This window comes from Nansenia antarctica (genome assembly GCF_963989245.1).
Source record: "Nansenia antarctica genome assembly, chromosome: 3".
NCBI classification, from domain to species: domain Eukaryota; kingdom Metazoa; phylum Chordata; class Actinopteri; order Argentiniformes; family Microstomatidae; genus Nansenia; species Nansenia antarctica.
In genome coordinates, this window is record NC_137688.1 from 85,700,376 (window position 1) to 85,715,877 (window position 15,502).

The window sequence follows — 15,502 nt, forward strand, 5'->3', positions numbered from 1 at the left end:
TCTGCTAAATGCCAAAAATGTAAAATGTAAATATACACATATACACATACACATATTGTGACTCCTCCCACTCTGCCTGCCTGTTTCTGTTTCCTTCGGGAGCCTTGGCAGAGTGGGGGGGTCGTCAGCCTGACGAGTGTCACCTGGGTTTGGGGAGCTGAGGATGTTGCGGGTGTATCCTCAGCCTACTCTCTCTTCCACTGACCTTTGTTCCTTTAGGATTTTGGTGAGGCCTCAGGCCTCCTATTCTTACACTACACACATACACCCCTTACACATACAACATACATTTTACACTCATTCACTCATGGCTTACACTACTGATTCTTATCCATATCCCTATACATATGTTGTTTAGTTTACTTTGCTTAATTAGTATAATAAAACTTAAGTTGGCTAATTTAAACACATGTGTGGACTCCCTTTTTTGCCACTGCCTTCGGGTTTGTGACAATATACATATATTCATATACATATACACTACCATATATGTCTCCTAGGCTCTGTTCAGGACGGTGGCCATGATGGTCCCAGACTACGCCATGATAGCAGAGATCGTGCTCTACTCCTGTGGCTTTGTGACGGCCCGGCCGCTGTCGGTGAAGATCGTCGCCACCTACAGGCTGTGTTCAGAACAGCTGTCCTCGCAGCACCACTACGACTACGGCATGAGGGCCGTCAAGTCTGTGTTGACCGCCGCTGGAAACCTCAAGGTAACCAAACTGTGTCCACAATGTCCCCCTTAATGTCCCCTCAATGTCCCCCTCAATATCCCCTTCAATGTCCCCCTCAATGTCCCCGCAATGTCCCCCTCAATGTCCGCTCAATGTCCCCCTCAATGTCCCCCTCAATGTCCCCTCAATGTCACACAGAACGATGCAGATATAACACTAAATTTATGGACAGTGTGTACGCCGATAATATGCAAGGAACTTTTCCTGGATACATGGTGTACAGGTTTTTCGCCCTTGCTTGCTTGCTTTGCGCCGGTGGTCCTTGGCCTCCCCTTGGGGACCCCCGGCTGCCCCGTGTGCCTGGTCTGTTCCGCCGCCGGGGCACCTGCTTGGCCGTCCTTGTGCGGGGCCTCTGTGGTCTGTGCTTGCTTGGCTGGGCCGGGTGTGCTGGTGGTGGGGCGGGCTGGGTGTGTGGGGCGGCGGGGGCTCCCCAGGGGGGGGGTGTGGGGGCCCACCGCTGGGTGCTGGTAGGCAAACTGGCTAGTAGTCGCTCTCTTGTGTAGAGGGCTGCAAGGGAATTTTCCTGGCTACATAGTGTACAGGTTTTTACTTTTGCCTGCTCGCGGCTCTGTCAGTATTGATTGATTGAGTGACTGATTGACTGAAAATGTTCATTGTGTGAAGCGCATTGAGTTGCATCTTGTAAGAAATGCGCTATACAAATAAAATTTGATTTGATTTGATTTGAATGATGCCTGATTCATCTCTCCTTCTCCCCCTATCTGACATCCCTCTCCTTCTCTCTCTCGCTCTCTCCCCCCCTCAGTTGAAGTTCCCTGAGGAGGATGAAGACATCCTGTTGCTGAGGTCCATCATCGACGTCAACCTCCCCAAGTTCCTGTCTCACGACCTGCCGCTGTTTGAGGTGGGAGAGGCTACCTACCGTGTCATTTCCTGCCTGCCAGTTCAGCCAGTCTTTCTGGTTGTTGGTCTTTGTTTACATCAGAGCCATCAGTCTAATAATGCATCAGATGTAATCAGATCATGACGGGTTTGTCTTTACAGAGGGATAATAATACTTACTTACAGCACAACCGTACTGTAGACCTAATGAACGCGTGCGTGCTTGTTCGCATGTGAAGCTGCATTCTCATTTTATGCACCCAAATTGTGGAATGCACTGGCAGATGCAACCTCAGCAAATATGTTCAAGTCAAGACTAAAAACCCATCTTTTTAATATTGCCTTTAAATGACTAAATAATAAAATTATGATTATATAACGATTGGAGCACTTTGAGCTGCAACGTTTGCAGGAAAAGCGCTATAAAAAGTTATTATTATTATTATATTAGTATGTGCGTGTGTGTGTCTCCTCTCCTCCCCAGGGCATCACGTCTGACCTGTTCCCGGGGGTGAAGCTTCCCAAGCCAGACTACCGCCTCCTGCTGGAGGCAGTGCAGCACAACAGCGACAAGATGAACCTGCAGGTAACTCACACACCCCTTCTCTGAGGACATCCTGATCTAACCCTAACCCTAACCCTCACCCTCACCCTCACCCTCACCCTCACCCTATCCCTCACCCTATCCCTCCCCCTCACCCAGGTGACAGACTTCTTTGCAGAGAAGATCCTGCAGATCTTTGAGATGATGATCGTGCGTCACGGCTTCATGCTGGTGGGAGAGCCGTTCGGAGGGAAGACCTGCGCCTACCGCGTCCTGGCCGCCGCCCTGCAGGACATCTGTGACAAGGTAACCTGGCCCTGACCCCAACACTGGCCCTGACCCCAACCCTGACCCTGACCCTGACCCTAACCCTGATCCTGAGCCTAACCATGACCCTGACCCTAACCATGACCCTGACCCTGAAACTATGTGTGTGTGTGTGTGTGTGTGTGTGTGTGTGTGTGTGTGTGTGTGTGTGTGTAAAGGGTCTGATGGATGAGAACCGGGTCCAGATCACAGTCATCAACCCCAAGTCCATCACCATGGGTCAGCTGTACGGACAGTTTGACCCCGTCTCCCACGAGTGGTCCGATGGCATCCTGGCGGTCAGCTACAGAGCCTTCGCCACCTCGCAGGTAGGACCACGGTTAAGCACCATCAGTCACGGTCAAGCACGGTCACGGGCAAGCACGGTCATCTAGAGTGACCCCCCTCTCCTGTCCTCTCCACCATGGCTATCTAGTGACCTCCCTCTCCTGTCCTCTCCACCATGGCTATCTAGTGACCTCCCTCTCTTGTCCTCTCCCTGCAGAGCCCGGACAGGAAGTGGCTGATCTTCGACGGGCCCGTGGACGCCGTGTGGATCGAGAACATGAACACGGTCCTGGACGACAACAAGAAGCTGTGTCTGATGAGCGGCGAGATCATACAGATGTCTCCTCAGATGAGCCTCATCTTCGAACCCATGGACCTGGAGGTGGCCTCTCCCGCTACGGTGAGACCTGGAGGCTGTAGACCGGCAGCCCCTTTGTAGTTCTCCGACACCGTACATCACTCTGGGAGCCCACCTGTAGTAGTTTTCCAAACTCGCATCCTTAGCATCGCTCTGCTGCGTACTGTTGTAAAACCGCCACAGGAGCCTCTAACATGTGTGTGTCAGGTGTCCCGCTGTGGGATGATCTACATGGAGCCCCACATGTTGGGCTGGCATCCCCTCATGCTGTCCTGGCTCAACACACTGCCCCCTGCTGTCAGCGCCATGCACAAGGAGCTGATCTCAGGCCTGTTCGACCGCATGCTGCCTGCCTGCCTGAGACTCGTACGCAAGGCCACCAAGGTAAGACCACAGACACACACCCTGGTAGAACCACAGGCACACACCCTGGTAGAACCACAGACACACACCCTGGTAGAACCACAGACACACACCCTGGTAGAACCACAGACACACACCCTGGTAGAACCACAGGCACAGAAAACTAGATGTTCCACCAAACTGTCTGTGTGTGTGTGTGTGTGTGTGTGTGTGTGTGTGTGTGTGTGTGTGTGTTGTAGGAGCTGTCCCCTACCTCAGACACCAACCTTGTGAACTCTCTGATGAACCTGATGGACTGTATGATGGACGAGTTCAGGGAGGAGGGGAGGATGAAGACCATGGATGAGAGAGACGTCTGCTCCTGGCTGGAGGTGAGGGCACAGGAGACACACACACACACACACACACGTCTCCTGACATAGCTTCTTTTATATTTCTGCACATTAGATACTGTACATAAACTACCTCACTGTACATAGCTCATAACTGCATATTGCCCATAACTGTATATACCAACTATACTGTTGTTTACAATACTACCTCTGTCCGCAGGGTATCTTTGTGTTCTGCCTGGTGTGGTCGGTGGGCGCCAGCTGCCTGGAGGCGGGCCGGGTCATTTTTGACAGCCTGGTGCGCGAACTGCTGGGGGGCGCGCTGAGCGAGGAGACGCGGGCGCGCTACGGCATCCTGGAGCACGTGGAGCCGCCCGCCAAACAGCTGACCGTGACGCTGCCCACGGAGGGAACCCTGTACCAGTACCGCTTCATTAAAGAGGTGAGTACACTACACCAACTAGCACACGACCACAACACCACCACAACACCACCACAATGCTACCACTATGCTACCACAACACCACCACAACACCACCACAACATCACCACAATGCTACCACTATGCTACCACACCACCACAACACCACCACAACACCACCACAACATCACCACAACACTACCACAACATCACCACAACACTACCACAACACTACCACAACACCACCACAACACCACCACTATGCTACCACAACACCACAACACCACCACAGCATCACCACAACATCACCACAACACCACCACCACAACACCACCACAACACTACCACAACACCACCACAACACTACCACAACACCACCACAACACCACCACAACACCACCACAACACCACCACAACACCACCACAACACTACCACAACACCACCACAACACCACCACAACACCACCACAACACCACCACAACACCACCACAACACCACCACAACACTACCACAACACCACCACAACACCACCACAACACTACCACAACACCACCACAACACCACCACAACACCACCACAACACCACCACAACACCACCACAACACCAACCACACACACCACCACAACACCACCACACAACACCACACCACCACAACCACCACAACACCACCACAACACTACCACACAACACCACCACACACTACCACAACACCACCACAACACCACCACCACACCACACACCACACCACCACACCACAACACTACCACAACACCACCACAACACCACCACAACACCACCCACCACCACAAAAACCACCACAACACTACCACAACACTACCACAACACTACCACAACACTACCACAACACCACCACAACACCACCACAACACCACCACAACACTACCACAACACCACCACAACACTACCACAACACCACAACACCACAACACCACAACACCACCACAATGCTCCCACAACACCACCACAACACCACCACAACACTACCACAACACCACCACAACACTACCACAACACTACCACAACACCACCACAACACCACCACAACGCTACCACAACACCACCACAACACCACCACAATGCTCCCACAACACCACCACAACACCACCACAACACTACCACAACACCACCACAACACCACCACAATGCTCCCACAACACCACCACAACACCACCACAACACTACCACAACACCACCACAACACTACCACAACACTACCACAACACCACCACAACACCACCACAACACCACCACAACACCACCACAATGCTACCACTATGCTACCACAACACCACCACAACACCACCACAACACCACAACACCACCACAACACCACCACAACACTACCACAACACTACCACAACACTACCACAACACCACCACAACACCACCACAACACTACCACAACACCACCACAACACCACCACACCACCACCACAACACAACCACAACACCACCACAACACCACCACAACACCACCACAACACCACCACAACACTACCACAACACTACCATAACACTACCACAACACCACCACAACACCACCACAACACTACCACAACACCACCACAACACTACCACAACACCACCACAACACTACCACAACACCACCACAACACTACCACAACACCACCACAACAACACCACCACAACACTACCACAACACCACCACAACACTACCACAACACCACCACAACACCACCACAACACCACCACAACACCACAACACCACCACAACACCACCACAACACCACCACAACACCAACACCACCACACCACCACAACACTACCACAACACCACCACAACACCACAATGCTACCACAATGCGACCACTATGCGACCACAACACCACCACAACACTACCACAACACTACCACAACACCACCACAACACCACCACAACACCACCACAACACCACCACAACACTACCACAACACCACAACACCACCACAACACCACCACAACACCACAACACCACCACAACGCTACCACAATGCTCCCACTATGCGACCACAACACCACCACAACACTACCACAACACCACCACAACGCTACCACAACACTACACACTGGATGGTCTCCAGATCCACGGATGATCTTCAGACGTGTTACGATGTTTGAAGTCCTCGGAGGGTAGTGGTCATGTGACCGTGTGTTCCTCTGCAGGGCCCGGGCCGCTGGGAGCTGTGGACGGCCGAGCTGCAGGCAGCGCCCCCTATCCCCAAGGACGTGCAGTTCAACGAGATCATCGTCCCCACGGAGAACACGGTCCGCTACATGGCGCTGATGGACCTCCTGGTCACCCACCAGAAACCCACCGTCTTCATCGGACCCACCGGCACCGGCAAGAGCGTCTACATCATAGTGAGTCAACATAGCTAACTCTTCCTCTCCCCCAGCCAGTCTCTCACCACAGGGTTCCATCCTAGGTCCCATCCTGTTCTCCATTTACATGTACATGCTCCCCCTTGGTCAAATTATCCAAAAGTACAATATTTCTTAATAACCACCATCTCTCTCTGCTGAGGACCAGTCATAATGACATCATAACCCCCGTCTCTCTCTCTGCTGAGGACCAGTCATAATGACATCATAACCCCCCGTCTCTCTCTCTGGTGCAGGACCAGTCATAATGACATCATAACCCTCCGTCTCTCTCTCTGGTGCAGGACCAGTCATAATGACATCATAACCCTCCGTCTCTCTCTGCTGCAGGACTTCCTGTTGAACCGTCTGAATAAGGAAGTGTACAACCCGCTGATGATCAACTTCTCGGCCCAGACCACGGCGGCCCAGACCCAGAACATCATCATGTCCAAACTGGATAAGCGGAGGAAGGGTGTGTACGGTCCTCCCCTGGGCAAGAGAACGGTAAGAGAACCTCCTCAGAACCCCTCAAGAACAGAACTGTTAGAACAGAACTGCTGTCTACCTGTGTGTACCTGTGTGTAGGTGGTGTGTGTTCTACCTGTGTGTACCTGTGTGTGTGTAGGTGGTGTTTGTGGACGATGTGAACATGCCGGCCAGGGAGACGTATGGGGCCCAGCCCCCCGTGGAGCTGCTGCGCCAGTGGCTGGACCACTGGAACTGGTACGACACCAAGGACTGCACCATGATCCGGCTGGTGGACATACAGATCATGTGTGCCATGGGCCCCCCCGGTGAGCACACACACATATACACACACAGACACACACACACACACACACACACCTGTGACCTCTAACCTGTGACCTGTCTGCAGGTGGAGGGAGGAACCCCATCACAGGCCGCTTCATGCGTCACTTCAACACCGTCACCATCAACGACTTTGACGAGACGACCATGTTCACCATCTTCTCCCGCATCCTCGACTGGCACCTCACCATACGGTAACCATAGCGACTGGCACCTCCCCGTACGGTAACTGTAGCGACTGGCACCTCACCGTACGGTAACCATAGCGAAGAAAAGGGAGTTCTTTCACCTCAATGCCGGGGTGAACTTCAAATCAAAACACATTTGAAGCATTGCTGAAATAGGCATGGCTGTCCTAGTAGTGTTTACTGGAATACTGGATTTACATTTTCATCTTCCAGAGAGGGAAAAGAGCGTTGTGTGTTGATAGTTTTTTTTTTTACAGCGTGCTTCCTCCTCCTCCTCTTCCCGGCAGGTTTGCGTTCCCCAAGCCCTTCTCCTCCCTGACCTCCGGCGTCATCAACGGGACCATGGCTGTGTACCAGGAGGCCACCAAGAACCTCCTGCCCACGCCCGCCAAGTCTCACTACCTCTTCAACCTGCGGGACTTCTCCAGGGTCATCCAGGGGATCTGTCTGTCCCGGCCCGAGACCGCAGAAGAGCCCAGCGCCATCAAACGCCTCTGGGTGCACGAGGTGAGACCTCTGGTCTGTGAGGAGAGACCCCTGGTCTACCCCTGGTATCTCCATGGAGAGACAGACTCTCTGCCCAACATGTTCAACGGTCGTTGAGGTTTCTTTGTCTCGTTTACTTGGTTGTCCTGTGCTGCCCCCGCAGGTCCAGAGGGTGTACTACGACCGGCTGGTCCAGGACTCGGACCGGGCCTGGATGGTGGGCTACCTGCAGCAGGTGTGCCAGACCCACCTGGGCGAGGACTTCCACCAGCTGTTCCGGCACCTGGCCCAGGCCGACACCCCCACCACCGTCACCGAGGACGACCTGCGCAGCCTGATGTTCTGCGACTTCCACGACCCGAAGGGCGAGGACCGCTCCTACCGCGAGGTGCCCAGCCTGGAGCGGCTGCGGCCCGTGGTGGAGGGACACCTGGAGGAGTACAACACCGTCAACCCGCCCATGAACCTGGTGCTGTTCCGCTTCGCCATCCAGCACGTCTGCCGCATCTCCCGCGTCCTCCAGCAGCCCCGGGGCCACGCCCTCCTGGTGGGGGTGGGCGGGAGTGGCCGCCAGTCCCTCACGCGGCTGGCCGCCCACATGCAGGACGCGGAGCTGTTCCAGGTTTTGTTTTGAATTTTAAAAAAGAATTGGGCGGCATTTAGCGACTAGGAATGGGACAGAATAATCGATTATTCGAATAATCATTTCCAAGGGTCAAAGTCGATTAGGACCGTTAACATTCTTTTCCATTCAAATAAACGCAAATTAACGGACAGAACTAATGTCGGTTCTAGCGACTCACAATAAGTACAATAGTCTCAGTCAGTGAATCAAAAGACAGTCATCGTAGGTAAAACCTTCCGTAAGAACTAGTGCCATGGAGGAAAGAAGAAAGGTTATTGTTGTTTTGTTTGTTGTTCGTGGTCCTCTGTGGTTCAGTTGGTAGAGCAGGATACTAACAAAGCTTTGGCTACGGGTTTGTTCCCGCTGGGACCATATATACGGTACTGAAAAATGTATCCACTCACTGCAATTTAAGTCGCTCGGGATAAAAACGTCAGCTAAAATGGCGTATATCAGCTAAACGGCGTGTATTTGGTCTGTTTTGCCTCCAGGTGGAGATCTCTAAGAGCTACGGGATGGTGGAGTGGAGGGACGACCTGAAGCTCATCATGAGGAAGTCGACTCAGGGAGACAAACACGGAGTGTTTCTCTTCACCGACACGCAGATCAAGATGGAGTCCTTCCTGGAGGACGTCAGCAACCTGCTCAACACAGGAGAGGTGAGGGAGGGGGGAGAGAGGGAGAGATGGATAGAAAGATAGTCCAATCCATTGCGTTGCAGCATTTTGGCTCGACTAGCAAGTCAACAACATCGAAACGTAGTTCCGTGTTTCAAAAGAAAAGTCAGAACATTTTGATTGGTTTCCGACAAGCGGACCAGACTGTGTCACATACTGTATGCATACACATATGTGACACGGTTTCATTAAAAGGTCCGCATCTCGGCAATTGTGAAACCTCGCAATCGAGCCAAACAAGTCTTGTTGTGATTTTTTTTTTTTCCGGTTTTTGGCATAGGACGACAAACGAAGCGATGAAGAACCCACTCGATATCATATCCAACAGTTTTACATTCACTAAATACCTACATTTAGTTAGCAAAGTCGGGTGGGGGATATTAGGCCCAATCCCGATTCCCTTTTCTACCCCTATGGCTCGTTTTCGAGTGTGACTTGATTTCGAGCCAAGGCCTTCGAACAGAGCCACAAGCCGTCGGGGTTGAAATCTACCCCTATGAAATGGGACAACCCTTCAAGACTGATACGTCATCAGTAGTATCGTAGAAAAGCATTGCCGCTCGCGACTCATTCACAATATCACTTTTACGCTATCGATCAAACAAGTCATCAAATAAAAAAGAACAATGCTTCATTATCAGACCATGACAGAATAACGGCGCTCTAACCTGTATGAAACCTGTGCTCCTACCCTGCCAGTCTGCACTGATTTAGGACAACAGTGCAACAACTTCGCGGCTGAACTTTAGTTACATTTACGGCGTCATATACCATCAATGGGAAACATGGAAAAATGCATGACTTACATATTTAATTTTATGACGTTCCGAAATCCGATGTGACAGGAACGCTGGAGAAACAGCCGCTGTCCACTACATTAGTCAACTACATGTCCTTGATGAGTCTCCCGCTCACTGCCCTCCATCAAAAATGGCACATCCATCGATAATATTACATAATAACAACTGCTCGGATTAGATTGCGAGTTGTTTTGGTATAATAAGTGCCGCAATACAGATAGCGACATATACCACCAAGGGGGGGGGGGGCGGGAATTCGTGCCTATCATGCACATATCAGCCTGTGGATGGATAACTTTAGATAGATAACTTTACATTAAACATGTCTACCATCATCCGCTGTCAAACACCACAATTTATTTCTAGATAAACATGATTGTACATCTCTGTAATCGCGCACCGATGTATTTCTATGGGGAAGGCTGTGCTTGACGATTCCATTGGACTGACGCCGGGCAGAGGAATAGGGACTGTCACCCTGTGACAAACTCGCAGATATGAGTGCTCCCGTGTCCTGCTTTGATAGTCTAATGGAAGTGATCAGGTAGGCTACCAGTCCTCTACTGCTAAACCCGAGCGTGCTGGACTGTGGAACTTTCTATGTTAAGCATAGGCACCTCGGCATAACAGCGATTTTTTTGTTATGCTTGTTGTAAAGAAAAGGTCTATAATGCATTGAAATGACATTAGTACATCAGACATTAGACATTAGACATCAGACATGGAAATATGTCATAAATATGTCACTGTCCACAAATCAGCCTGTAACGTTAGACACAGCACCTCGACATAAAAGCGTTTTTTTTTTTGGTTATGCTTGTTATAAAGAAAAGGTCTATAATGCATTGTAATGACATTAAACTAAGATAATAAGATGGTTATCATACTTTTTCAAATCTTTATTAATAAGTAATTACAGAGAAAGTAATGAAATTTCCGCATAGAATAGAGCGACATAACATTTCTGTGGATGATTCGCAATGCATGTTGGAATCAAGGGGTAGGTACCCCTACGGCTTCAAAGCTAGTCTGGTCCTGGAATCGCTCGAAACAAAGTCATAGTTAGCCCTCCCCCTCACCCCTTCCCCTCGCTGAAATATGAATTGGGACACCCCTACCCTAAACGTGAACGCACAAAACGAAGCCATAGGGGTGAATTGGGATTGGCCCTTGTGTGGCACTGTGTGTAGCCATGCCCACCGCAGCTGTATGTAAAGAGCCATGTGCGTGTGGATCTGTTGACAAGTTTACAAGATGGAGGCTGAAGCTCTCGCTAATGCTATCAACAGAATTTCATAAGCAGGCAGAAATATCGACAGTGGGCAATTAATGAACTCCTTCATATTGGACTATACATAACGGGAACTCCGAACTCCGAATCTGACGATGACAGATGACAACGGAATTTGATCTCCACAGTTCACTATTCTTGGGACAGTTGTCTGCAGACAGACCTTCTGCTGTGTTCTTGGGTAAGTTTTAGTGAGTTACATGTGTTGTTTACTAGGATTTTGTGTTGTTTACTTAGGATAGCCAAACAGTTATTTGTTGTTTTGTGAGTAAGGTAGATAGCGCCGTTGTTAGCATCAGTTATTAAACCACTGAAACTGCTCACCACAATTATGCCACCCCTCTCCAAAACTAATGAGATGGTGGGAGGAAGAAATAGGTTGTCAAAGATAAAACATAATGAATAAATACATTTGTTGCAGACCTACTAAACATGCAACATAGTGTAATATGTTTCATGCACCATTTTAGTGTGTTTGTGTGTACCAGCTAGCCAAACAAGTGTTAGCTAGCTAGCTAGCTTTGTTAGAGGTGTAATGGATTATAGAAAAAGTTAATGCTTTTGTAATGAACGCTAATGTTATGTGGAATCAAAAATAATGATTAATTCATTGATATGTAGATTTGCTGTAGAATAATACTGTGGATTGAAATGATTTCACTAGCCTACTTCTTACAGTACACTGAGTCTATGGAAAACCTCCACTAGCAGTGTGTCCACACCTCTGACCTGACATCTGTGTTACAGAATGAGGAGGTGAGAGGTTCTGAGAGATGACACCTTGATGAGAGTCACCAGCACTTCAGGTATTTGTCATTGTCATTGTATAAGCAATTCTATTTTGTGAAGATAGTAGTAGGCTATTTTGTAAAAGTGGTGTTGGTAACAGTGGGCAATCATTTTAAATGTATTGTCTTCTTTTTTTATTACAGCTTTGATGCCCAGATGGGATGGGAAGGAACTACGCCGAAGTCCCACTAGATGCTTTATGGACTATAATGATAAATGCATGTGCACACGGACACAACATTATTATTCTTTACCATTCTATTATTGTATTGCTCAATTGTATCTTGCCTAATTTTTTCCATTGCCATGAATTTTACTCTCTTGTACTTGTAATGGGATGTAATAAACTTTTGGCACACATGGCAATAAAAAAATCATGAATCTTGAATTATTATTATTATTGTTATTATTGTTTAGCTATTTAAACGTGTCAGCCCTGCAATTTTGTTTCCTGAGGGTTAGCTGACAACCCCACTGACAGATGACAGGTAGATAATGTTAAAGATAACGTTTTTCCCCCTCTGCCATAAGGACACTCAACACCTGACTCACTGCACTAACCCTGCCAGACGTACTGCACTTTATAAATTGTAAATATGTTCTTGTCTTGTGGTTATGTGTGTACATGTCCATGTGATAGTTATGTGCAATGTGTGTATGTTTTTTTTTGACACTGCTGTATTGAGCTGTACCGAAAACAAATTCCACCGACCTAGGTCGTGTGGTCATTAAACGATTCATTCATTAAACGATTTCAATGTATGACACATCATTTTAAAGGGTTACAATCTACCCTTTCATAATCTGGAAAAAACTCAAAAATGATTTTGCCCTACTTGCGGACCTTTTATCCATGCCCTGTCACATATCATAACAACATGCACCCACCCCAGGTGCCCAACCTGTTTGCGGTGGACGAGAAGGCGGAGATCTGCGAGCGGATGCGCGTGTTGGACCGGCAGCGCGAGCGGAACCAGCAGACGGACGGCAGCCCGCTGGCGCTGTTCAACATGTTCCTGCAGCGCTGCCGGGCGCAGCTGCACGTGGTGCTGGCCATGTCGCCCATCGGGGACACCTTCAGGAGCCGCCTGCGACGCTTCCCCGCCCTCGTCAACTGCTGCACCATCGACTGGTTCCAGGTACGGTACACACACACACACACACACACATGCACGGAGGGACTGATACACGAACGCACACACACGCACACGCACACACACACACACACACACACACACACACACATACACACCCTGCCCTCATCAACTGCTGCACCATCGACTGGTTCCAGGTACGGTATACACACACGCACACACACACATTTCAAATGCTTTATTTATGTCCACATAAATGTACAATATCTAAAGGACATAAATACTATCAGTGCATTTGACATTATGAAAACAGTCAGTTACAGTGCTGAGCCAACAACCAGTTATGCCCACACATAGGATGTTATTCACACCAAATGATAACAATGGACAGACTGAACATGCTAGGCTTTACAGTGGAGTCCTTCTACGGCTTTGCGGCAGGCCTGAATATGGAAATGACACCCTCTGAAATCAGATCCACAATTCGATCATGCCTACATATGGAGAGCCCTTTATATGCATGACAACCATTGAAGATGTGGGGCTTGTGGTCCTCAGAGCTGGCCAGAGGACGCCCTGCAGGCGGTGGCCAGCAGCTTCCTGGAGGACGTGGAGATGACAGAGGAGTGCCGGGCTGGCTGCATAGACATGTGTCAGAGCTTCCACACCTCCACCATCCTGCTCTCCGCACGCTTCCTCTCCGAGCTGCAGCGCCACAACTACGTCACCCCCACCTCCTACCTGGAGCTCATCTCCACCTTCAAGACCCTGCTGCAGACCAAGAGGGCGTAAGATATCACCTGTCTGTCTGTCTGCCTGTCTGGTCTGTCTGTCTATCTGTCTGTCTGTCAGTCAGTCTGCCTGTCTGTCTCTCTACCTCTCTATGCGTCTACCCGTCTGTCCGTCTTCTACTCGTCTCTCTACCTGTCTAAGTGTCTAACCCCCCCCTCCCCTACACTGTCTCTCTACCTGTCTAAGTGTCTAACCCCCCCTCCCCTACACTGTCTCTCCGTCTCTCTACCTGTCTCCCTCCTCACAGGGAGGTGATGCAGCTGAAGCGCAGGTACGAGGTGGGTCTGGAGAAGCTGGAGTCGGCGGCGGCGCAGGTCGCCACCATGCAGGTGGAGCTGGAGGCCCTGCAGCCGCAGCTGCGCGTGGCGTCCCGGGAGGTGGACGAGATGATGAAGGTGATCAGCCACGAGTCGGTGGAGGTGGCCAAGACGGAGAAGGTGGTGAAGGTGGACGAGGCGGTGGCCAACGAGCAGGCCACGGCGGCCAAGGCCATCAAGGACGAGTGCGACGCCGACCTCGCCATCGCCATGCCGATCCTGGAGTCGGCCCTGTCCGCCCTCAACACCCTGACCAATCAGGTTAGTTAGTCAGTCACGGAACCCTCCCCGAGAGGAGGGGAGAGGAGAGGAGGGGAAGGGAGAGGAGGGGAGGAGAGGGGAGGGGAGGAGAGGAGGGGAAGGGAGAGGAGAGGAGGGGAGATGAGAAGAGGGGAGGAGAGGAGGGGAGAGGAGAGGAGAGGAGGGGAAGGGAGATGAGAGGAGAGGAGGGAGAAGAGAGATGGGGAGGGGAGGAGAGGAGAGGAGGGGAGGGGAGGAGAGGAGAGGAGAGGAGGGGAAGGGAGATGGGGAGGGGAGGAGAGGAGAGGAAGGTAGAGGAGAAGAGGGGAGGAGAGGAGGGGAGAGGAGAGGAGGGGAGGGGAAGGGAGAGGAGGAGAGGAGAGGAGGGGAAGGGAGATGAGAGATGGGAAGGGGAGGAGAGGAGGGGAGAAGAGAGGAGGGGAGGGGAGGGGAAGGGAGAGGAGAAGAGGGGAAGGGAGAGGAGAAGAGGGGAGGAGAGGAGGGGAAGGGAGATGGGAGGAGAGGAGGGGAGGAGGGGATGGGAGAAGAGGGGAGGGGAGAGGAGAGGAGAGGAGAAAGAACAGACCTTAGTTGACCCTGTCACATGAGAGGCATACAGCTGCAGGAGAGCAGATTACAGCTACTAAACCAATCAGGTTAGTCCGCCCTGTCCTCCCCTCGTCACCTTGACCAATCAGGTTAGCCAGTCACGGACCCTCGACACCCTGACTGATGGTAGTTTCATGTTGTCTGTTACTAACACCCCCCCCTCCACCCCCACCCTCACCCCCAGGACATCACGGTGGTCAAGTCCAT

General features: G+C 50.8%; 1 protein-coding gene across 1 annotated transcript in view; it reads left to right on the forward strand.

The window, feature by feature from the left end:
* dnah7 (dynein, axonemal, heavy chain 7) overlaps positions 1–15,502 on the forward strand; it is a gene marked incomplete at both ends in the record, with an annotated part of 73,218 nt that overhangs the window by 36,862 nt on the left and 20,854 nt on the right. The window contains 19 exon segments of the mRNA XM_080527685.1: positions 501–713; positions 1,501–1,599; positions 2,062–2,163; positions 2,281–2,427; positions 2,607–2,756; positions 2,933–3,115; positions 3,281–3,457; positions 3,676–3,807; positions 3,989–4,210; positions 6,377–6,574; positions 6,926–7,081; positions 7,203–7,371; positions 7,455–7,581; positions 7,863–8,082; positions 8,225–8,683; positions 9,178–9,345; positions 13,137–13,382; positions 13,896–14,125; positions 14,377–14,707. Coding sequence (XP_080383811.1) covers positions 501–713; positions 1,501–1,599; positions 2,062–2,163; positions 2,281–2,427; positions 2,607–2,756; positions 2,933–3,115; positions 3,281–3,457; positions 3,676–3,807; positions 3,989–4,210; positions 6,377–6,574; positions 6,926–7,081; positions 7,203–7,371; positions 7,455–7,581; positions 7,863–8,082; positions 8,225–8,683; positions 9,178–9,345; positions 13,137–13,382; positions 13,896–14,125; positions 14,377–14,707 — 3,729 coding nt within the window.